Below are 23,957 nucleotides of genomic sequence, written 5' to 3' on the forward strand. Positions count from 1 at the left end.
CTCCCTCCTAATCTCTGCTTTGGAGAATCTCTAGTTTTCTTCAGGACTCAGAGCAGGGACCCTCTGACATGAAGGCAGCTGGTGTCACAGTGGACAGAGAGGTGAACCAGGAGCCAGGAAGACCTGAATTCAAATCCAGCTTCAAGAAGGAGGGAGGAGGGGGAAGAGAGAGACAGACAGAAAGACAGAGTCAGAGGGAAGAGAGAGAGAGGCAGAGCTGGGGGAGAAAAAGGGAGGGAAGAAAGCGAGACAGAGAAAGAAGGGAGAGAGACGGAGATCTTCCCAGGCTCTTGTGCCAGTTGACCTGTGCAGTCTGAGCCCTGCTAGGGGCTGAATTAACACTGGTACGAATATCAATATGGGATGACAAATGAAGGACCTTGCAAAGATCTGCTTCTGAGTGCAGGAAAATGGGAACCGCTGGTGCTCCTTACCTTCTGTCATCCTGACCTCTTGGGACATCTTGGACAAGAGAATGAGGGGCGGCTCCAGAGCCAAACTGAAGAGCCCGAGAGGAACCTTTCTTGTCCCCCCATTGTAGCCATCCAAGCCAGTAGAAACTCTGAGGGCGCCAAAGGTCTCAGGGTTCTGCCCCAGATTAGTCTGAAGTGGGGGGACTGTCAATACACCATTTCAACCAGGTATTTTGTTTCAGTGTTTCTTGGAGAGGGAGAGAGGGAGGATGGGAAGGAAGGAAAGCTAATCCAAGACCTCTGAGGTGGGCTTGGGGAGAGAGGAAAGAAGAATGTCCAGAACCTTCCCCGGAAAGGTGTCTAGGAAGGACCCAGAGCCCAGTCCTCTCCTCTCCTCTCTAGGTTCAATAAGGGCAAATGGAAAGTCGAACCTGGATGGTTTTCTGAGTGTGCGTCTCACTCCAAGCTAGAGTGTGTGTCCCAGTGGGGATGACTGAATGAGGGCACCAGCCCCCCTTCCCTCTGCCCGATGTGGGGTTGGCACCCCCACAGTGGCCGCTTGGAGCCAGGGCCGGTGCTTTACCACTGTGCCATCTAGCTGGCCTCCCCCTGTCCTCCCCATGGGCAAGGCGGAGCCAGCGCTCCTGTGCAGACCAGCCCCCCCCCCCCCCCGCCCCGTGTCTCCATTAAGCCTCCTCCCCTCCTCCCCCCTCCTCTCCTCCCGCCAGGGCTTTCACTACGAGCACTTTCTCCCTCGCCAGCAACGTTCTCCGGTCCCCACCTAAGAAAACCTTCCCTCCCCCAGGTGCCCATTCCCACGGCCCCAGGCATGGTCAGCCCACGGGAGGGTCATTCTGGAGCCGCTCAGTGACCAGGCAGCACGTATCCAATGGCTCCCGCGACGCCGGCAGTGTCTGGACCTTCGTCCGGCCTCTCACCTGCCTCCAGTCCGACATCCCCATTTGCCTATTGGATATCTTGAGCTGGATTCCCCAGACACCACCACCATCACTACCAGCATCATTACAGCCAAGCTTTCCACAACGCCCCCTTGCGCCGGGCACTGAGCTAAGCGCGTTACAGACGTTTTCTCTCATTTGATCCTCACAACCACCCTGGGAAGTAGATGCTCGCGTTATCCCCATTTCACAAACGAGGAAACCAAGGCAAGCAGATCGAGGATCGCACCCCCAGGAAGTGCCTGAGGCTAGATTTGAACTCAGGGCTGCCTGACTCTAGGCCTGGTGCTCTGTCCGCTGTGGCGGCCCCTCTTAAACCCAACATGTGACGGCACTCACCTTTCCCCCAAACCCTCCCGCCGCCTGGGCTCTGCCAGGTTGTTGCCAAGGCCACAGCTTCTCTGGCGCTGTCCCCATTTGCTCACACCTGGGCTCTTACAGTCGCCTGACCGTCCTCCTGCCCCGGCCTCTCCCCACTCCGGGCCATCCCGGAACACAGGTCTGGCCACATCCCTCCCTACGCCAGTGGCTCCCAATGACCTCCAGGGCCAAATGGAAATGCTCTTCAGAACTGAGCCCCCTCCCACGGTGTCGGGTCTTCTCCCAGGATCCGATCCAATCCACATTTCTCAAGTGCCTTCTGTGTCCCTGGCACCGCTAAATGCAGGGGATAGGATTGATAAGAAAGATGGTCCCAGCCTTCAGAAGCTGAGGACCCAGGGAGGGAACCGGCACACAAAAGGAGGCGGTACGAGGCGCGGAGGGGCGGGGGAGGGGGGCGCGTCTGGCTTGTGAAGTGGAACCAGGTGGAGCAGCGGCGGCAGCGCAGCGCTCTCTCTTCAATCTGGGACTTGCAGGGTTCTCCTCTCAGCCGTGAGCTTTCTCTGTCCCCCAGGCCTGGGCTGCCCTCGCTCCTTAGTCCTATCCCCTGGCCTTCTCGGCTCCCTTCCCGTCTCTACCTTTCCCTACCTCCCTCAACTGATGCCTCCCCTCTATTGGTTATCTCCAGTCTCTCCCCCATTGGACTGTAAGCCTCTTGAGGACAGGTACTATTATCTTTCTTTGTATTCCTAGCACTTAGCACGGTTGCCTGGCACGTAGTAGGTACTTAATAAATTTGTGTTGACCACTCTAGGGCACAAACTAGCAGCTTAAGAGTGGAGTGTAAAGCACCGGCCCTGGATTCAGGAGGACCTGAGTTCAAATTCGGCCTCAGACACTTGACACTTACTAGCTGTGTGACCCTGGGCAAGTCACTTAACCCCAATTGCCTCACCCCCCAAAAAAATGTGTGAGTGAACACAGGCTGGTGAACGAAGCTTGCCACTTGGCCGAGGGTGAGGGTTTTCGGCCAGGACCTTCAGCTCCTCTTTCCCTCCCCCCATCACTTTGTAGAGGCTGCAAAGACAATGAATCTATGCTCCGGAAGGACGCTAGTGAGGTCCCGAATTCCCTCTTTCTCATTTTTGTTTTTTCTAATTGACTTTTGTAATAACGAGCAATTAGGAAGCTCAGCGAAGCCTTTCAGTCATTAAGGAAGTCTGGGGGTGGGCTGGGGGAGGGGGAAGAAAGCCTGGGAGACTTAAGAGCTCGGAGAATCATTCTCATGCGAAAGGGTCTTGGCATCTTTCCTTCTGCTGGTCTGGCAAACATGGGCACCGGCTGGGGAGGGGGTGGTAGGTACTGGTGGTGTTGATCTTTCCCCACAGAGGCTTGCTAGGTAGGAGTTGGGCAACCTTGTTGGCAATGGCGCGACTGATGGAGTTCTGAGGCAGCTGCCATGGGGGACCCCCTCAGAGAGATCAGCTTTCGGCGTCTGAAACTCAGCAGCTGAGCCAAGGTTCTCCCCTCCTGGCAGCCCAGGCAGGCAGGCAAGCTCCATGGGAATGCAAACGCTTTAGGTGGGCCCCTTCCCACAGCCGCCCACAGAGCTGTACAGTTCTAACTCACTGTCAGCCCATTCATGCATGTTATCCATGAAATAACCTTAGGTGGTCTTCAGGACAAGGACAGAACAGAGCAGAAATTATTCTCCCCATTTCACAGGTGGAGAAACTGAGTCTTGGAGGGGTCACACAATGAGCCAGTGACATCTACAGAGCGAGTCAGGTCTCCCTCCTCTTCCAGGGGTCTTCTCACCTGTACCTAGCTGCCTCTGGGGGCCTAGCAAGTGTGTGAGGCCCTGGAGAGACCAACATTTATGGTAGCTTTTGGGGAGAGAGGGGGAGGGGGAGGCGATCCTAGGGAAAGATGCTACAGAAGGAATTGACTGTCCTGGGGCAGAAGTGTGGGGGCCAGAGCGGAGAGAGGGCAGGCCCCAGAATCTGGAAAGCCGGGGCTCTGCACCCGCCCGGGGCAGGTCTCCACCCCAAAAGGGCCATCTCCTCACCAGTGAAATGAGGCTGGCAGCTGCAGTTTTCTCCTCCCACACTCCTTTGCCCCAGGGGCTGTGGCTTGGAGGGTGGATCCTGGGCTCGGTGCAGAGGCAGAGGACAGACAGGATTCGGCAGATGCTGCCAGGGTGGAGGGCTGGTGAGGGCTTGGGCATTCTCCGGAAGGAAGTCCCCCAGGGTCCCTGGGAGATGGCTCCAGCGGCCTCCAGACCAGAGGGTGGCCCAGCCCTCCAGTGGGGATGTGGAGAGCAGAGGTGTGGGCAGGGCCACGCTGGACCAGCAGTGGTCAGAACGCTCCCCTTCTGTGTGTGATATGGAAGGAATGGTGCGAGGATGAGGCACTGGGGGAGGAGACCCCCGCCCATCCCTTTCCCCCTTGGAGGAGTAGGGTGGGGTGGGGCTTGGGGCCCCACCCTTGGGAGGAGCCTCTGTGTGAAGCCCAGCAGGTGGGAAGGTGATGGGAGGGAAGGCCTGGGGATCGGGGCAAGAGGCGCCTCGGAGCCCATCCCACACCCCACTGGGGAAAGCTGTTTGTGGGGAGCACCAGGACAGGGCTGTGGGACAGGGTTTGACGCTCTCCTTTTTCTTCTTCCACCCCCAGCTGGGAGGATGCGGGATCCTCGGCGTGGGCATCTGGCTGGCTGTGACGCAGGGCAACTTTGCCACCCTCTCGCCATCCTTCCCTTCACTCTCGGCCGCCAACCTGCTCATCGTCACGGGCTCCTTCGTCATGGTCATAGGCTTCGTGGGCTGCATCGGAGCCATCAAGGAAAACAAATGCCTGCTTCTCAGTGTGAGTGTTGGGCAGGGCAGGGACCAGGGCCGGCCTGGTGCCAGCCCTGGGTGAACTCAGGGCTGGGGCACCTGGGAACTGTGTATGGGGGGCCGGTTGGGACAGGGCACAGGAGGATCATGGATGATGGCCCAGGACAGAGGGACCAGGGGAAGGAGGCAGGACCCGAGGAGGGGCAGAGCTCTGTGTTGTGCCCCGTCCCCCCAGGCCACCGCCCCCCTCTGGTCCTCTCCTCCGACCCCATCTCTGTGCTGCCCATGCCTGGCGGGGCAGAAGGAAAGCAGACAGGGTGTTCCCACCTCCCTCCTCTGCCAGCCACCTGCTTTGGACACTTTTGGGGAAGCGCGTTCCCTGGGTCTAGGGAGGATGAGAGAGAATGTTGGCTTTAACCCCTGGTGCCGGGGCAGGGACTGACAAGAGCCTGGAGCCCTACGGGCCCATCAGCGTGCCTGGGAGCCCTGGGGATGGGCAGGCCTGGCCTGTCCCACGGCCCTGACCTGGCGCCCCCCACAATGTGACTGGCCCCCTTCCTTTGTGGGGTGGGGCTCTGAGGATCTCGGGCCCATCCTGGGAGTCACCTCAGCCCCTTGGCTCTGCATTGATCTGGGCCTGGGCCCTTCCTACATCCCTCTCTTCTCCCCAGACTCTGCAGTGGCTCAGGCAGGGCTCTAAGCCAGGCAGGGGGTCCAAGGCTGGCTCAGGAGTCAGAGGGGCTGTTTGAGCCTCCCCCATGCCCATGGTCCCTCTGGGGCCTGGGTCTCTCCTCAGTGAAATGGAGACGCTGGACTGGGTGGGAGGTTCCTTCCAGCTCTGCTTGGAGGCGTCCATGAGAGCCGGCTTGAGGCTTGACCAGATGCCTCACAGAAGAAGGGCCTGCCTGGCCTGGGGCCCCCTTGTCCCTAAATGAGGATGGAGAGGCCGGACTCTGGGGGTGGGGAGTCGTCAGCCCCCAGGACGGGCTGTCCATTGCTGTTACCCCTTTTCCTGGAGCCTGGGACAGTCTCAGAAAGTTGCCCTTGCCACTTTCTCTCGTGGCGTCCCTGCCCCCAGCCTGGCCGTGGCCACTCAAGCCCAGCCGAGCCAACCTGGGCCAGTTGGCATTTAGAAGACCCTCCCTTGGCCTCCAGGATGCAGGGCCATCTGCTGGCTCCAGGGGAGCAGGTGGTGCCTGGAAAGGCTCTGGCATCTCCATCCCCCTCCCATGTTGGCACTCACCACTCCCAGTCAGAGGCATCACTCTCCCTCTGCCCTTTCTGCCTGCCATGAGGAGCAAGGTGGGCCTTGACTGAAGGGCAGGGCCAGAGGGGCCGGTCTGTGCTTTGAGCCCAGGGCCTGCCTGAGCAGATGGCCCATATCAGGAGCTGCCAGGCTGAGGGCAGATGGCGCTAGCTGACCCTGTGGGGCCTGTGTCCGTCCCAGACGCAGATGCCCCCACTGCCCATCAGGAGCAGCCTCTGGGCCTCGAGGGAGCCTCAGACCCTGTGCTTAGAGCCAGTCACCTCGAACACAGAGCCTCTGAGAAAGGACAGACCGTGGCATTTCCCCCAAGCACCGAGAAAGAATCACATCCAACGTCTCTGCCAGGAAAAAATCCGGCACAAGTCAACAAGTCAGGGCCTACTGTGTGCCAAGCACTGAGCTAAGCACTGGGCATGCGGAGAAGGGCAAGGACGTGCCTGCCCTCCCTCCAGGGGCTCCCAGTCTAACCGGGACAAAGCCTGTGAATGAACAGGAGAGGGCAGGCTCCAGGATCAGGAGGGGCTGGGGAAGGGTCCTGCAGAGAGGGAGGAGGGAGGCCTGCAGGCCCAGGGTGTGGCCAGAGAGAACGCCCAGAGCCCAGCAATGGTGGGACAGCCCAGGAAGAGGACGTGTGGGGAGCCTGGCGTGAGCAGGCCAGAAAAGCAGGCAACCAGGGGCGTTGAATGCAAGCCCAACGTTTTGTATTTGACCCTGGGGCCACAGGCAGCCTCTGGATGTGACGGAGTAGAGGGGACTTGAGCGGCCTGGGCTTGACCGCCAAGGGTAGGATGGTTCTGAGGGGGCACGGTACAAGAGTCATCATGTTTCCCCTATCCCAGCACCCCAGAGCCATGAGAGACCTCAGGGTCTTCTGGTCTAACCTGCAGCACAATGACAAAGAACCCTTCTGACCCTCTCTGAGTGCCAGAGTCTCAGAGCTGGGGCACCCCAACTTCCTGCCACATGCACACATTTCTTCTACAATACAGCTGCCAAAAGATGGTCTGGCTGTGACTTGAATACCATCAATGATGGGAAGCTCATTACCTTCCAAAGTAGCCCATTTCCTAGTTAGAGAGTGCTCACTGTTTGAAAGGGGACAGACAGAGCTTGTCACCTCGTGGTCATGGTCACCAAGGGCTCGACCACTTCCTAAAGAGGGCCATGAAGAGAGAAAAATGTGCAGAGATGGAGAAGTGCATTTTCCCCTTCTCATGAAACATTAATCACAGACAATTAAAAAACTAAGTGATTCTTTGGTAATGTTCTTCTTGCCTATTAATATATCAAGCCGAGAGGCCTTTTGGGAATCACGCACAGGAAACATTTTATGAGCCCTGCTCATCTATTAAATCACGGGGTGCTGTAAAGTGGGGAAAAATTCACAATTGCTTTTTTTTTTCCTAAGAGGGGTGCTGCCAGGCACAGAGCAGGCAGATCTGTGCAGGAAGCAGCCTGGCCCCTAGGCCCTTCCCTTGGGCATCAGAGGATCAGCCATTTAAAGCTGATGGGATATTAAAGGCCATGGAGTCCAACCCTGAGGCAGAACGAGGCAGGATCTGAACCTAGGTCTTTTTGACTCCTTGTTGCTGAAAAGGGAGGAATGAGGTCCAGGGCACATCCTGTCTTAACCTATCAGGATAACTCCCCTTTCCTCTCTGGTGGGCCTCTACTTTCCCCGGAAATGTGCCCATTCCTCTAGACTTAGAGTACTCCCCCAGAGAAGAAAGGGCAGTGTTGCTGACCCTCTGCTGAGCCCCACCCTACTGGGCTATAGCCACACTTCTAGACTCATAACACTCCAAAGACCCTCCCCCCTAGTCCCATAAGAAGAGAAAGACTTGGGGTCACTTTGTCATGGGGAAGATGGGGTAGGGGTTGGGGTCCTTAGGAATTCCTCTTTAAGGAATGACACCCTCTTGCACACAAAAGCAGGTAGAATAAGATGGTAGTTTATTTAGGGGCAAGGGAAGGGAAACCAAGAGAAATCCTTGGACTTCTCATGGGGAGAAAGGCACAGAGCGTGGCTCTAAGGTACCGATCTCCTCGAGCAGGAGGCTGGCAGGTACTTTTATAGAGGACTGATGGGGGTGACCATCTGACTGTGGAAAGTTCCCTTAGTGAGGAAGGACCCTCCCCCACTGGTGGTGGCTGAGGGAGTTGGGAGAGGGGCACTGCAGATCTGGTCAACACAAAGGCAGCAGCCACACCTAATCTTATCTCCCCAGGGTTGAGGGAGACTTGAATGAAGGGTGGAGGTCCTGGAGCTAGCTCAGTCGGATCTGGGTGCCGCTTATCTCTCTAGGCGTGTCAGTCCTCTGGTTTAGTTTCTCAAAGAGAAGATTCTTTGATGTGCCCCAGAGAACTTCTGGGGTGCCCTGGGCCCATGACAGCTTGCCAGTTGGCCCTTCCCAGTCCGCCTACCACACAGTGCCAGTGGAGAGGGAGGTTTGGACCCCTTGCTCTTTCTGGAGCGGGCTCAAGGCTCCCTCCCCCCTCGGACCTCCTCATCTCGGCCAGTTCCCTGCTGAACACTGGCAGCTCAGTCCTGGGCTGGGGACAGCCTCCCTCTGGCTGCCCACCTTGCTCTGTCTCCACCCCTCCATCTTTAGTCCGCTTTGAGGTGAGGGCCAGGGATGGTGCCCAGCTGTGAGTCATCAGTCACAGCTCTCCGGGTCACACAGCAAGCTCATTGCTTGTCAGGGGCTGGAGCAGGTTCATGAGGGAGGCAGTGGAGATGACCCAGGTTCATTCCTGGCCCCTTACCATTCATGACACGAGTGTGTGGTTATTCCCTGCATGCTAATGGGGGAGATTCAGGCACTGAGATTGGGAGGGTTGGTGCCCCCTCCCTCTGCTGCCAGGGTCCTGCCTTCCTGGGCACAGGAGGAAGATTTTTGGAAGCCCGTCTTTCCCTTTCTACTGGCTTCTCTCTTCCCCAGGGCCCCTAAGCTCATGACTCATCATTATTCTGGTGGCCACAGAGGGGATGGCCCAGCTCCCTGTTATTTATGGTTCTGGCCCAGGCAGGATCTGGTGGGCTGCTCAGAGCCCTGGGCCAGAGTGGGGCTGGAGGGAGGCTGCTGGCAGGGCTCGTGGGGGCCTCAGGGGCTTCATGGGGCCTCAGAGAAAGCAGGAGCACTTCAGTGGTGTCTGAAAGTGGACAACATGTTTGGGGTGCCTTGGCTTGTTTGAGGGTGGGAGAAGTGGGAGGGAAGGAGGAGCCCCCAGTCAGTGTACTCAGAGAGCTGAGTCATCGAGTCCAGACCCCTGCCCTTGGGCGCGGCCGTTGGCCGAATCAGCCCAGGCTGGCTAGGCTGCCAATGCTCTGCTTCTAAAGGGTGGGGCCCTTAGAGCAAAACTTCTGAAACGGAATGTGGGGGTCGTGAAAATCCGGAAACAGTAACGGGTTATGTATACCCACTTTACATATCTGTACACCCGGAGTCTCGGGCAAAGAGGGGTCGCCTGGGAAAAAGTTTAAGAAACCTTGGCCTAGAGGCGGCGCTGCTAAGAGCTGGCACCTGAGGCCACGCCCTCCTGATCTCCCTCCCCCTCCCCTTTCCTCCTCCCTCCCTCTCGCTCCTCTCTCCCCAGCCCTGTCCTCACTCTCCCCTCCCCCTCCCTCCTCTCCCCCCATTCCCCTTTTCCCTTCCCTCCCTCTCCTCTCCCCTCCCCCTCCTCCCTTTCTTCCCCACCTTACCATCTCCCCAGTCTCCCTCCTCCCTTTTCTCTCCCCTCCACCCCTCTCCCTTCCCATTCCTCTCCCCAGCCCTGTCCTCACTTCTCTTCTCCGGCCTCCCTCCCCCTCCTCTTCTCCTCCCTCCTCTCCTCCCCTCCCCTCTCCCTCTCTGTCCCCTCTCCCCCTTCCCTCTCCCTCTTCACTCCCTCCTTTCCTTCCTCCCTCTCCCCCTCTCTCTCCTGCTCGGGCAGGTGCACTGAGGTGTGAGGAGAGCAGGATTCTTCAGGGAAATCGTCTTTCCTTCTTCGGCATCTTTGGCCCTGTTCTTTTATCTTGGAAATGTACAGGTTCAAAGGTTCCCCTTCTCATCAGCCGGAGGGGCTGAGGGAGAGGCCCCGCCCTCTTGGTGCTCCTAGAGCTCGGCGTAGCTGCTCCTCAGGACGTGGGAGGGGCATTAATCCGGGAAGACTGCACCTAGGAGGCAGCTTCTGAGCCAGGCTTAAAGAATGGGGAGGATTCCCCATTGGCTTTGGGGGATGAGGAAGGCGGGGAGGCAGGGGGAGGGCTTGGAATTCCCATCCCCCCAATTCCTTTTTTATTTCAAGAATCAAAAAACCCCTCATGAGGACATTAAGGAGCTGGCCCAAAGAGAAGCTTCTTCCCCCTGCGCTGCCCCTCCCCCAGGAGCCACGACCCCTTTTCCTCACTGCCGGACTCGGGCTGGGCGGGAGGCACAGGCTCCAACGTCCATCTCTTTGGGGCTCATTATGTCTTGCACGCATGCACACACCACACACGTGCACACACACCACAGTGCACGCACACACTATGCACAACCACACAGTGCACATATCCACATGTGCAATACACACACGTGAACACACACAGTGCACATACTACACATGTCTACACACACACTGAAGGGGGGAAGGACGTGCACAGTCACACCATGACTTGGTGACTAGGGTGGGAGGAGAGCCTGGGGCTCCCTCTATCTTGCCTGGGGGGCTGCTCTGGAGCTGGTTTCTCTCCACAGGCAGGACTGACCCCCTTGGTGAGGGAGCCTTGGTCATGGGTGGGGGGGTGCTGGCTGGGTCTAGTGGCGGAGCTCCTCCCTTCTCTGAGGGTCCACCTTCCTCTCTCCCTCAGTTCTTCATCATGCTGTTGATTGTGTTCCTGCTGGAGCTCATGGTAGCCATCCTCTTCTTCGTCTACACGGACCAGGTAAGTGGCTGCAGGCATTGGCCTTCTCTGGATCCCCCTCCCTGCCAGCTGGCCCCCCTTCTCAGAATGCCAGCCTCTCTGCATCGGATGTGACTTGTGGGTGGGGGCCACGGGGGCCACAAAGACCCAGAAATTTCCCCTGGCGAGCTAATGCTGGGGCTCCCCATCTGGTGCATTCCTTCTGTGAGCCGGAGGATAGGCCTCAAGTGGTTCAGGCGTCCACAGTATTCCTTTGGGCCCAGCATTTAGACCAGCGCTGAGGGGAGGGGTCACAGCAGGGCTTGGTGATGAGTGAGTGATCACTGGGCAGGGTGTGTGTGAGAGAGTATGTGAGTGTGAGTCAATGTGTGTGAGAGTATGTGAGTGAATGTGAGTGTGATTGAGTGTGAGTGTATGTGAATGTGTGTGTCAGCGTGAATGTGTTTGAGAGAGTTTGTGAGTGTGATCGAGTCTGTGAGTGTGTCAGTGTGTGAGTGTGACAGTGTATGTGAATGTGTATGTCAGTGTGAGTGTGGGTGTGAGAGAGTATGTGAGTGAATGTGTGAGTGTGATTGAGTCTGTGAGTGTGTCAATGTATGTGAGTGTGTGTCAATGTGTGTATGTGTGTGTTTGGTATGTTGCATGTGTGGAGTGTGTGGTATAGATCCTGGAGGGAGTGGATTGGGTAAGGGAGCAGCACAGCCAGACTGGGGTGGGGGGAGAGTCAGGACACTGGCATCTGTGTGCAGGTTGGGCAGCAGGGGAGTAACTGTCAGTGGAGAGAAGGAAATGGGGGGGTTCGTGTGGTGAGAGAGAGAGAGAGAGAGAGGGTGCGGCGGGGAGGGAGGTGAGCCTAGTGCCTGGGAGGACCAAGGTAGCTTTGGCCACCATCAACTGGGACATTTGAAGAGGGGAGGACTTGGGGCAAAGGGACAAGTCCAGTTTGGACAGGTCAGGCTCAAGATGCCTTTTGGACATCCTGAATGAAAAGTCTGAGAGACATGGGAGATTTGACAATGGAGGTCCGGGAATCCTCTGCATCCATGGGAGCAAGCATTCACAAGCATGCAGTGTGCGCCATGCAGTGTGCTAAGCAATTTACAAGTATTATCTCATTTCAAACTCATAACAGCCCTGTGAGGAGTGTTGCTGTTAGCCTCATTTTTCAGTTAAAATAACAGGCTAAGTGACTTGCCCAAGGTCACCCAGCTAGTAAGTGTCTGAAGTTGGATTTGAACTCAGGGTTTCCTGACTCCAGATTAGTGCAGTGGGCATCGTGCCCCGTCCCCGGCTATCTCTAGGGGCTGAGATCACTGAGGGAAGTAGCAGAGACCAGGGCAGAGCCTTGGGGGACATGTGGACCAAGGGCCAGCAAAGGACACCGAGGAATGGTCAAATGGATAAGAGGGGAGGTTGGACTTGAGTGAGTCTGGAAGAGAGAGTGAGGCTGATGTGACGGCTTTAATTCACTCCAATTCACAATGACACCCTGTAATGGTCAAAGGGATGAACAAGTGAGGGGAGACAGCTACCAGCCCCCAGGCTCCCCCCCACCCCGGGCTCCCCACTCTTCCCCAACCCTGGTCCAGGCTGTGGCCGAGGCTGGTGATGTCGCCTCTGCATCATCTTCCCAGTCCACCCCCTCCTCTCCTCTGAGCCCACCCCCCCCACTCCCCTGGGTAGGGCCTCATCTCACCATCACCTGGACGACTGCAGCGGCTGCTGGGGGGTCTGCCTGCCCCACTCCAACCCCCCCCCCGCCCCCGCCAAGGGACTTCCCTAAAGCACAGATTCAATCATATCCTACCCCCCCATCCATAATAAACTCCAGTGTCTTCCTGTCACCTGGAGGATCAAATGCAAAGTTCCCTGGTGTTTAACCCCCTTCCCTGCCAGGCCCCTTCCTATCAGTGCCTCTTCTTACACTGCCCTCCTCTCCATTTGTGCTACAGCCCCTGCCTTTGCTGCCCCCTCCCCTCTGCCCCTTAGAGTTTTCTTCAAGGCTCAGCTTCAATGCCTCCTTCTCTACAACCCTGAATTCTGAGTCCCCTCCCTCAGATGTGAGGACTTGGTTCTCGCAGGACCTTCCCTTGATTCTTCGTGTGTTCTGTGAAGATGCAGAGCTGGGTGGGACTGTAAATCCCACCAGGTCCAAGATCCTCCTTTTACAGATGAGGGAACTGAGAGGGGCAGGGTCAAAGTGACTTACCAGGGTCACACAGCCAATAAGAACCTAAGGCAGGATTCAAATCCGGGTCTTTCTGACTCCACACTCAATGTTCTGTCCCCTCTAGCCCTCTTCCTTTCATATTGTTGTATGTACACCCATTCCTTCTTGTCTATTAGGCCCCCAGTGTTTACTCTGATGTTTTGTGAGTTGTAAGGACTTTATACACTTTTAATTCAGGGGCAGCTAGGTGGCACAGTGGATAAAGCACTGGCCCTGGATTCAGGAGGACCTGAATTCAAATCCAGCCTCAGACACTAGACTGTAACTAGCTGTGTGACCTTGGACAAGTCACTTAACTCTCATTGCCCCGCCTCCAAAATAAGAATAATTCATCCTTGAAGGACTGGAACTCAGGAGAGAAATGTATGGATATGGGAATCGTCTGCACAGAAACCCTCATTAAATGCTGGGAAGTTGGTGAGATCACTTAGGGAGGGGCTAGCGGGCCCCACAGGGAGTTTTGGGGAACTCCCATAGAGAGTGTTTGGTCAGGTGGGAGCAGGACCAGGACAGGTCATCGTTGGAGCCAGCGACCTGGACCTGGGGAGAGGCTGGACAGTGAAGGAGGGCCAAGGGCTAGGCGCTCTTGGGAGCTGTCCATGCTGGGCGGTGCTGATCTGAGCACCAACAAGCACCAGGCAGGGACTAAGGAACTCCTGTCACTGAAGGGGGGGGGGGGGGCACAGAAAGGATGTGGTGAAACTGGGCTCTTTTCTCCAGAATCTGTGTGGGCCCAAGAAAAGCACCCGAGACAATGAGCTGTGCAAATGAGAAGGGAAGCAGTGTGGAAGTAACTCCTATCGCTGCTTCCCTTGTTCTCTGAGGCTCCGTTGGTGTGTGCATGTCATTGGGTTCCCAGACACCTGCTAGACTCTCTTTTCTAGGGGTGGGCTGATTGTTCTGGCTTGGGGTCCCTAGAACCCTGCCTGTGGGTCCCCAGTTTCTGCTTCCCTCAGCACCTGGCTCTTCGCAGCCTGTCCTGGCCAGATGAGATCCCAGGGGCAGGGGAGGCAAAACCCACATCCAGCCTGGTGGAGTGTTAGGGAACAAAGCAGAGGCGGGAAGGGCTGGTACTGGTCAGTACATCGACCTTCAGAAAAATGCCTGTCTAGTGGGTCACCCGGGCTTCTGGGAGCTAGTGGCTGGTGCATTGGGGATGGATGGCTTTTCTTCTGTCTGTGGGCAAGCAGTAGAGCCCCCGCTCCCCTGCAGTGACCCCCACCCTCCTGCTCCCCACACCAGTGGCCCCAAAGCACCTGCCTGACTTTTCTTGGGGAAGAGTTCTCCTCTTTCCTGGCTGTGCCTGGGGCCAAAGGAAACTTTAAGCTCCACAGGCTGAGGAAATCCAGACCCTCCGATCCCTTCACCCATTCACAGAACAGGCTAGCTTCCCTTGCTGTCACCCCAGCAAAAGGGCCTGGTGTATCCCCCCCCCCATTTTACAGGTGAAAAAGCCGAGGCCAGAGAAATGAAGTGACTCGTATGGCCATGCTGTAGGCCTGGGCCACCCTCAGGTCATGGGATCCCAGAATCTCAGACTGGGGGAATGACTGCCCCTTGCTGGGAGCCCCCACCTCAACAAAGCTGAGCTTGCTCCTCCTGGGAGATGATCATTATCATCGCCATTAATCATCACTATGTGCTAGAATTAAGGAGGATCAGAAAGGCAAACACGAGTAAGAAATCACAAGGGACCAGCCAAGGTTGAAGAGTTTGCCTACTTATATGGGGAGATGATACATATAGCCCCTCAGAACTTTGTCATCATGGGTGGTCTTAGAGGAAGTCTAATGAGATGAGGAGCCTGGGGGAGATGCTGTCATGCTAGAATGGAAGGGAGGGGAAGGGGGACCATCACACTGGGGGAGGGGAGGAAGGGAGAGGAAGAGTGGGGGAAATGATCTCACCGAAGTGGAACGTGCAAGGAAGAATTTATAAGAGGAAGGAGGAGTGGGTGGGGGGGGTCAGGAAAGTGAGTCACATGAGCCTCACTCTCATCTAAACTGGCCAGAGAAGGGAAGAACACACACACATGTACACATGCACACACGTGCACACAAGCACATGCACTCACACACGCACACATACAGCTGGGTACAGAAATTCATTTTACCCAATAAGGAATTAGAAAGGGAGGAGGAATAAGAGGGAGGATAGATTAAGGGGAACAGTGTCAGAAACAAATCTACTCAAATAGAGACAAAGAAAAAAGAAAGACAAGTATAAGAGAATAGGATGGAGGAGAATACACAGACAGCTTGTGGCTCAAACCTTACGGTTGGACCATTAGCTTGTGTTAATTATTATAATTAACATAATAATCACTAGCATTTATGATTTGAGCTCATTTGATCCTCACAACAACCCTGGGAAGTCAGTGCTATCATGATTCCCATTTTACAGTTGAGAAGACTGAGGCAGGCCGTGGTGAAGTGACTTGCTCACAGCTATTAAGTGTGTGAGGCTGGATTTGAAGCCAGGGCTTCCTGACTCCAGGCCCAGCGCTTTATCACGATGCCCTGGCTGCCTCTAATGATGGTCTCATGATGAAGTCCTGGGATCCAGAGCTCTCTGCACCACCAGCAGCAGCTTTAGGCTGATCCCTTGCTGGGATGCTTCCTCCCACCCCGCTTTTGCCCAGGGAGGAGGCAGGACGATGAGGCTCTAAGACGACAGTTCCCCTGGGGCCAGGCCTCCCTCAGCTTTAATTTTGCATCTGCAGATGTTGGAGCAGAAGGAAACCGAGGCCTCTCTGGGCCAAGGAGACCTCACCTGAGCCTCTGTAGCCCTAGCCGATCCCCACTTCCAGCTGCCTCACTCTCAGGGCTGGCTCAAGGGAGGCTGCTTGGGCTCAGCCGAGCCCCTGTGGGTGCCCTGGGAGGCCAGTGACTAGTCAGCACACCCACAGCCAGTTACTGTTTTCCCCATGTGCCAGGTCCTGTGCATGTGTGTGCTGTGTGCATGCATGCATGCATGTGTATCTGCTGTTGCACGTGTGGGCATGCATGTGTTTATGTGTGCTGTGTATACATGTTCACTCACGTATGCTCTGTGTTGTGTATATGGTGCACTGTGCACATGCTCCATGTGCTCACACGTGCTCACATGTGCATGCGTTTATTGTGTGTGGATATGTGTGCTGTGTACACATGTGCACTCATGTGTGGTGCACCGTGCATATGCTAACATGTGTGTATAGGCATGCATTGTGTTTAGTGTGTGCATGTGTGTGCTGCATACACCTGTGCACTCACATGTGCTCTGCTGTGTACATGATCCACTGTGCATTGCTCACATATGTGTGCATGAGTACATGTGTGCTCACATGTGCATGTGTATATGTACATGTGCATGTGTGCATGCTTGTGTTCTGGGGGCAGGACTTTGGAGGAGCCAGGGCAGGGACAGGGCTGGGCGGGCAGCACTACCGCAGGGAGCTTCTCAAAGTGAGAGTTCTAGAGGCAGGCCTGCCTGGTTCTCCTGTCCTCCGGAGCGGCTCCTGGAGCCTGGTGGAGGCCAGAGATGGTCCACACAACACCCCACACCCAGCCTGATGCCCCAGGGCTTCATGGTGTGGCTGCCTGTGGGAATGACCCAGGCACTGGCCCAGCTGGAGTCCAGGGAGGGAAGCCCCAAGTCCCAACACAGTCTTGCCCACCCACCAGAATCTCTGGAGCTTCCCCAACGGGCATTTCTTCCTCCACTGAGGAGTCTCTTCTTTCCTTGGTCTCTTGACCTGCTGTGTCCTTTCCCATTGCCCAGCCTTCGCTCACAGTGTGCCCCCACCCTTTCCTTCTTCCCTCCTCTCTGCTTCTCCAACCTCTCCCCAGCCTTCAAAGGCCCCCTCAAACTCTTCCTTTCCTGACTTTCCCACCTGGGAGTGATGCCCCCCTTGGCCCCTCCTTCCCCTCCAAAGCAACCTGGTGTCCACCCCAGGGGTGTCAAACACCTCCTAACGTGGGCAGAACCAGATGAAAATTCACTGGGCCAACAGAACCTCAGGCGGCAGGCCCACGGGGACCCTTGTGTAGACTCTAGGGGTCCCACCATCCCACAGTGCTCTGAGCTCTCCTGACCTGACTGGGAGCCCCCTGAGGGCAGGGCTCTTCATATCCCCTCCCCTTCAACAGAGGTGCTCAGGACTGACCCTGGACGGATGGGCTGCCCTGGCCTTGTCCTTTCTTCTCCCTCCCCTGCCCACTGGGGGGTGCTTGTGTCTGAGCCGGGCTTTCCCCTCAGGGATTCCTGAGCAGCTCATTCACTGTGGGTGTGGGGGGAGACATCCAGCTGGCTCCTTCTGTTTGAGGTAGCGGGTGGTGGCATGGGGGGGCAGGGGGGGAGACATGTGGGCCCCAGATCAGCCACTGTGAGGGCTCAGGGCACAGGCAGAACCGATGGTGGAGGTCTTGGGACTCAGCCCCTGCCCCTTCCTGTGAATGTGAGGGGACCCCAAGGCCTCCTCCCCTCCTGAGCAACCAGAGGGCCCTCAGATTAGCGATCATAAGCGCACACATTGATGCAGTACTTTACAAATGTCATCTCGTTGGAGCCTCCCAAGAAGCCTGGAAAGCAAGTGCTCTTAGCCCAGAGGACCTGAGGTGGATTTTAACTCAGGTCTTTGGGAGGTCTTCCCGGCCCAGCACTCTGACCTGTGTCTCTTGTAGCTGTTTAGCCATGAGTGGCCTGCCCCACCCCTCACTCTTGTGTGGGCCCACCATTAAGGGACATGTCGGGGGCTCTGTGGGAAGAAGGGGTGTCCTGTCAGAGCAAAGTTCTCGGAAGCCAAGAAGATGGAGGAACCTCCAGTGAGCTGACTTCTTTCCCACTGCCCCCAAAGAGAATTTCCTGGCCCTTGGGTGTGACCAGGCCCCACACGTGTCTCTGGGCCAGCCAGTGAGCATCCAGCCTTTGCCTGAAAGATGTTGGGGGGCAGGGGCGGGGAAGGCCACCAACCACTGCCCTGCACCTGCTCCACCCCCTTCCCCTTCCCTGGTCTTGGGTGGAGAAGTGGCTGTCTGAGCTCATTTAGTATGATGGGCTCTGAGGCCCTTTGTCCACCCTCACCCCATTCTACAGAGGAGCAGACTGAGGCCCGTGGACAAGGGATTTTCTGAGGGTCAGCTTTGAACTCGGGCCCTTCTTCTCCTCCTGGGTGGGGTCCGGTGGCCAGGCTCGTCCTGTGCTCTCCCTCCATGGCCTGCTCCCTTACCCAGGGCCCAGTGGGAAGCGCTGAGGCAGCATCAAGTGACCTGGACACGCTGGGACTTCAGTCCTTGTGTCCCCCACCAGTGGCAGGGTGGGCAGAAGCATCCCCGACAGCAGCCCGCCTATAAGGGCCAGGAAGAAGGGGACTCATGGTAACAGCAGCCATCCTGGAAGTGGGTGGGAGGGGCAGGCCAGCCTGTGCCTGATGCCTCCCTGGGCACATCTGCTGCCAGCGTGGTGCTGGGCAGCCCTGCCCGGGCCAGAGCTGGCCAAGGGCCCTGGGCACCTTCCTCGGAGCGGGACCTGGCAGTGCCAGGGGCATGCACCCCCATGCCTGGTGTCAGAGCCTCTGGATCTGTCTTTGCCCTCAAGCAGGACAGACTCTGCTCCCAGCCTGGGCACTCCGCATGCCCGGGGCCATGGGGGCAGAAGGGGTCACACAATCCTGCCTCCTGCCTCCTAGCTGAGTGACCTCAGACAAAGCTCTGACCCCCTGGGAGACTCAGTCTTCTTTTAGCACTTGTTCCTGCCCCCAAAGCCCCTGCCAGGAAAGTGCCTTAAGCAAATGAAGCTGTTGTTGACTAGCAGAGATCACCTTTGGGGGCAGGGGGCAGGAGAGGTCAGAGACCCCCCCCAGGGGGCATTGCTGCCCTCGGCCGAGCGTCCAGCCCAGGCTCCTCTCCCTCCTCTGCATCCACAGGGACAGAGGAGGCCCAAGGAGACCAGAGCCGGGCAGCTTCAGCTACCTGTCCTCCCCACAATGCCCTCAGTCAAATCTATCCCAGCTCAGCCTGGCCAGATGTAGGCTGGAGGCTGCGGGGTCTGTGGGCCTCCTGTGCCTGGTGGTCTCTGTGGGGCCAAGCCCTCAGAATCCTCCTGGTGTCCTGGCTGTTAGACTATCTGAATATGCAATCACACACTCTCAGGGGCTTTACAGATGCAGCCGTCATTAAGAATTCAGTAGCTCACACCTTCCATTAGGGCTGCCCAGAAGACACTCTGGGGGCTGGGCATCAGCAGGGGGAGGGGGTGTGTGTGACCTGCCTCCTAGCTGATGCCAGTCCCCACCCCAGGCTGCAGTCACTCTTCAGACCATGGCTTCTGAGGCACCCCTGCAGGAATCACACGGCTCAGGGCGGTGGGGAGGCCTGGCTAGCATCTTCCCTGGCAGGCCCAAGAAAAGGCATTTGTGCAGGTCTTCCCATCCCAGTGGGCTCATGGGAGCCTCCCAACCCTGGAAGGGAGAATTTGTCTGAGTGGGAAAGGCCCATTTTACAAAAAGAAAGGATTAAGAATACTAAGAATAGCTCACAACAGGCCTGTGAGGTCAGTGCTCGGTTTAGCTCCATCTTAAAGAGGAAAAAACTGAGGCTAAGCTATGTGAGCCTGGGTCACACAGCTAGTAAATATACAAGACAGGATTCGAACCTGGCTCTTCTTGTCGACAGGCTCATCACTTTGATATGACAGGCTCCCCACCTTCTCCCCCCCACACACACATCTTGCTTGGCCTTCAAGGCTGATTCTTCTCATCCTCAGGTGGCTGAAAGGCCCCTCCCACCTCAGAGCCCCCAGTGCCTCTTCTCCCCCAGCCCCATCCCTCCCCATGCTGTCCTTGGGGAATGGCTGCCACACCCCCTCCCCCAAATCCTCAATTTAGGGCTCACTGAAGGTTTGTGGACATAGGCAGCCCTGGTGTGAGGTGAGGGTGAGATGCTGCTGTGTCCCAAGGTTGTCCAGGCCTGACCAGTTTGTCCAGCTGAAAGACTGCTCCTGTACCCTTGGGGTGCTGAGCCTTATAGAGGATGGATATTGACTCCCCTACTTAGAGTGTAAACTCCCTGTGTGCAGGGCCTGTCTTGGTCTATAGCACATTGCTCAAAGTTTGGCAGAAGGTAGTTATGTATATATGTGGTGTGTAATAAATGCTTGTTCCTTCATTTGTCCCATAAGGGGGTGGCACCAGATGGGCTCCTAGGTCCCAACAGCCCCATGAGCCCCCCCCAAGCTGCTTGTGCTGCTGCCCAAGAGGGTGGGGCAGGCGGGGCCCTTCTTGCCTACAGAGCCCCAGGTCAGGGCTGAGACTCCCCAGTAAGGCTCTTCCCTTTGCTTCCTTTGCAGATTGACACATACGCCCAGAGGGACCTGAGGAAGGGGCTGCACTTGTATGGCACCGAGGGCAACATAGGCCTCACCAACGCTTGGAGCATCATTCAGACAGATGTAAGTGGGATCCCCTCCCCCACTCTGCTCCCCTCGCCGTCAGGGGAGTCCTTGGCTCTCAGGAGACTTCCAGTGGGCATGGGGGGACGAGAGGGGCCTGCTGCTCGATGTAACAGGGACTCACACAAACGGGGTGGGGGGGGCACGCCAACCTGCAGTCAGGATGTCCTGAATTCAGATTCTGCCTGAGACGCATAACAGGGTGTGACCCTAGGCTAGTCACTTCTGTCAGCCTGCCTCAGTTTCCTCATGTGTAAAATGGGAGCACCAATGGCTCTTATGAGATGATGTTTGCAAAGCGCGTAGCCCAATACCGCCAAAATATTAGTGACTATTCTGATAATGGAACAAGAGGGAGGAATTCTGACTCTGACTATGTGACCTGTCCTCCCTGGGCCTCAGTTTCTCCCAAGGTCCTTTCTGTCTTCATGATCCCTCAGAATCCTCTAACCTGAATCAGTTGGTCAAGTCAACAAGCATTGAGTAAGCACCTGCTGTATACCAGGCCCTGTGCTAAGTGATAGGGGTGATAGGGGTAGTAGACAAAGGTCCCGGTGGCCAGAGCCCTGCCCTTCATCCCCTGCTAAGCCCCAGCCTTGGTCCCCGCCACCATCTGCCGCCTTTGCTTCTCCTCACAGGCCACAGACGTGACGATTTGTCATCTACACCTCCCTAGTTGCTCCTCCAAACCTCCCCCCCACCCAAGCTCCCCATGGCTGCTCCTCTCCATGCCCTGTCAGCTGAGGCCCTTGCCCCCCACTTCCCTGGAAGGGGAGAGCTCCCTACTCCCCATCCACGTTTCTCAGACGCCTTCCACCTGCGCTCTTCCCTTCCTCTTGTCACAGAATAGGTAGGGGCACTTCTCCCTGCCAAGGCCAGGCCCTCTAGACACCCCGACCTCATTCCATCCGTCTCCCCAGGAGCCGGTCCCCTCTCTCATCACCCCCCCCCATGCTCCCTACAAACACGCCCATCTGCTCTTCTCTGGAAAAGCCCAAACTCCTCTCCGCTCCCCACACAGGCAGTCAGCGATCAAGTCTCTCCTCTTCTTCCTCGCCTGAGCCCTTTTCTGCAGCCCCTGGTCCCCTCTCACCTGGTTATTCTAGCAGCCTCCCCATTGGTCCCCCTTCCTCAGGTCCCTCCCCCTCCAGCCAGTGCTTCCCTTAGATATCTGTCCTTTGATCTCAGGGGAAGCACAGTGTGACCACGTGACCACACGACTGTATACACACACACACACACACACACACACACACACACACACACACACACACATGCAGGCATACACGTGAGTGCACCACACAGTAAACTCCATTGGCTCCAGAGCATCAATACAATGCTCTGATTGGCTCCTAACCAGACTCGTGTCCCCTTCCTCCCCACCCCCCACACCAGGGCCAAGCAACTGAGGCTAGTCACTTCCTTCTCCCTGAGCCTTCTCTTCTCTAACCTAAACACTCATTCTTCCTTCACCCCATCCCCATTAATCTCATCTTCAGGCTCTCCCCCATTGCAATTGCTCTCCTCTGAGTGCTCCTGGTTTGCGAATTGACCCCAAGGTCCAGAGAAGGACTGGCCAGGGCAGGATGACCTCTCTTGACCCAGATGCTGAGCCTAGTGGTCTCACATGGAACCAAAGATCCATATGTTATGGGCCCATAGCACCCCAGAAGTTCTCTGGGGCACATCAAAGAACCTTCTCCTTGAGAAACTAAACCAAAGGACAGACACACCTAAAGAGATAAGTGGAACCAGATCTGACTGAGCTAGCTTTGGGACTTCCACCCTTCATTCTAGTCTCCCACAACCCTGGGGAGATAAGTTTGGGTGTGGCTGCTTCCTTTGTGTCCTGAGGAGAGAGATGTCTTGAGAGATCCACCCCTTAACCAATTCCCCCAGCCACCACTAATGGGGGATGGTCCTCCTTCACTAAGGGAACTTTCCACAGTCGGATGGTCACCCCCATCAGTCCTCTATAAAAGTACCTGCCTGTCTCCTGCTTGAGGAGATCGGTATCTCAGAGCCACTCTCTCTGTGCCATGCCTTTCTCCCCATGAGAAGTCTAAGGATTTCTTTCATGGTTTCCCTTCCCTTCCCCTTCCTCTAAATAAACGACTATCTAACTGCTTTTGTGTGCAAGAAGGTGTAATTTTTTAAAGAGGAATTACTAAGGACTCCAAACCCCTACCCCTTCCCAAATCCCCTACCCCATTTTCCCCATGACACATAAAAGATTCCCCCCACCCATATTGGGTGAGCTGCTCTCTGGCCTAGCTGATCTCATGCTGGGTTTACAAAGTTTGTTTATTGGGGCAGCTAGGTGGCACAGTGGATAGAGCACCAGCCCTGGATTCAGGAGGACCTGAGTTCAAATCCGGTCTCAGACACTTGACACTTACTAGCTGTGTGACCCTGGGCAAGTCACTTAACCCCAATTGCCTCACCAAAAAAACAAAAACCAAAAAACTAACAAAGTGTGTTTAATGAATGAATGAATGGATGGATGGATGAAAAAACCTTTATCAAACACTTCCTCTATACTAGGCCTGTGTTACAGAGACACAATGTCAATCTCCTCTTGCTACGTGCTCCCATCCCCATTTAGAAGCAGAAAAAGAGAGAAGCCAAGAGTCGGGAGGAAGCAATTTCACAAAGGTCCCCGCCTGCGATGCCTGAGCGTCTGCCATCCATCACAGGCGTCCTCCCTCCTGAATGTCAGTGCGGGGAGGTGGGGGCGACTGAAACGACTCATCTTCAGCAGTGCCGTAAACAAGCGGAAGGACGGGGCCCCCTCTATTTGTCTTTGACTCATTCTGTGATGGCGCCGAGCCAGGGACCCGCCGGCAGTCTGGCTGCTGCTGAGTGATGGGGAAGATGGCGGTCACCGGGCCAGCCAGCCGGGTTCTCTCCCCTCCCTCCAGACGCTGGGTAGCGGCGGCAGTGGCGGCGGCAGCACCTCCAGTGTGGACAGCGGCACAGACCCTCCCCGTTTCCCTTTTAGCCTTTGCATCCCTAGGCTGACGGTTCAGATGAATGGGTCCGATCTCCCCGAGGGCATGGGAATGAGCTTCTATGTCCCACGAAGGAGCTAGGCTGGGGAGACACTCTCAGGGGCTAAGGCCAGTGGAGGGAGAAGTTCCTCGGAGTCACAGAGGATGGCTTCTTGTTCTCCCCAGACATCCTCTGGGGGTTGGCTTTTGCTTGGACCTAGACTGACTCAGGGTTCAGAGAGGCCAGGGGACTTGCCTAGGGTCACAGAGCTCTGGTTCTGTCTTGTCCCCTCTCGGAAGTCCTATTCAACTCTGAAGTTCAGAATCTCTGATTCATTTAGTCCTAGTCTCATCGACAAGGCTCCTAGGAAGTAAGGATCCAGCTTCTCCTTCAAGATGTCCAGTGAAGGAACCTGGGACTCGTAATGCCACAGCTCTTGGGGGTGGGAGAAGCTACAGAACACTTTCCTGGGTGGGAAGGACTTGGGGTAGCTAATGGACTACCCTTTTTTGTTTGTTTTTTTGAGGCAATTGAGATTAAGTGACTTGCCCAAGGTCACACAGCTAGTAAGTGTCAAGTGTCTGAAGCTGGATTTGAATTTAGGTCCTCCTGAACCTAGGGCTCAT

General features: G+C 56.3%; 1 protein-coding gene across 4 annotated transcripts in view; it reads left to right on the plus strand.

Annotated features, from left to right (window-relative positions):
- Window positions 1-23,957, plus strand: part of TSPAN4 (tetraspanin 4) — a 90,377-nt gene that overhangs the window by 63,042 nt on the left and 3,378 nt on the right. For all 4 annotated transcript variants that reach the window (XM_043972434.1, XM_043972433.1, XM_043972432.1 and 1 more), the window contains 3 exons: window positions 4,367-4,558; window positions 10,629-10,703; window positions 20,239-20,340. In XM_043972434.1, the coding sequence (XP_043828369.1) occupies window positions 4,367-4,558; window positions 10,629-10,703; window positions 20,239-20,340 (369 nt within the window). The remainder of the gene's footprint in view (window positions 1-4,366; window positions 4,559-10,628; window positions 10,704-20,238; window positions 20,341-23,957) is intronic.

This window comes from Dromiciops gliroides, chromosome 6 (genome assembly GCF_019393635.1).
Source record: "Dromiciops gliroides isolate mDroGli1 chromosome 6, mDroGli1.pri, whole genome shotgun sequence".
NCBI lineage: Eukaryota > Metazoa > Chordata > Mammalia > Microbiotheria > Microbiotheriidae > Dromiciops > Dromiciops gliroides.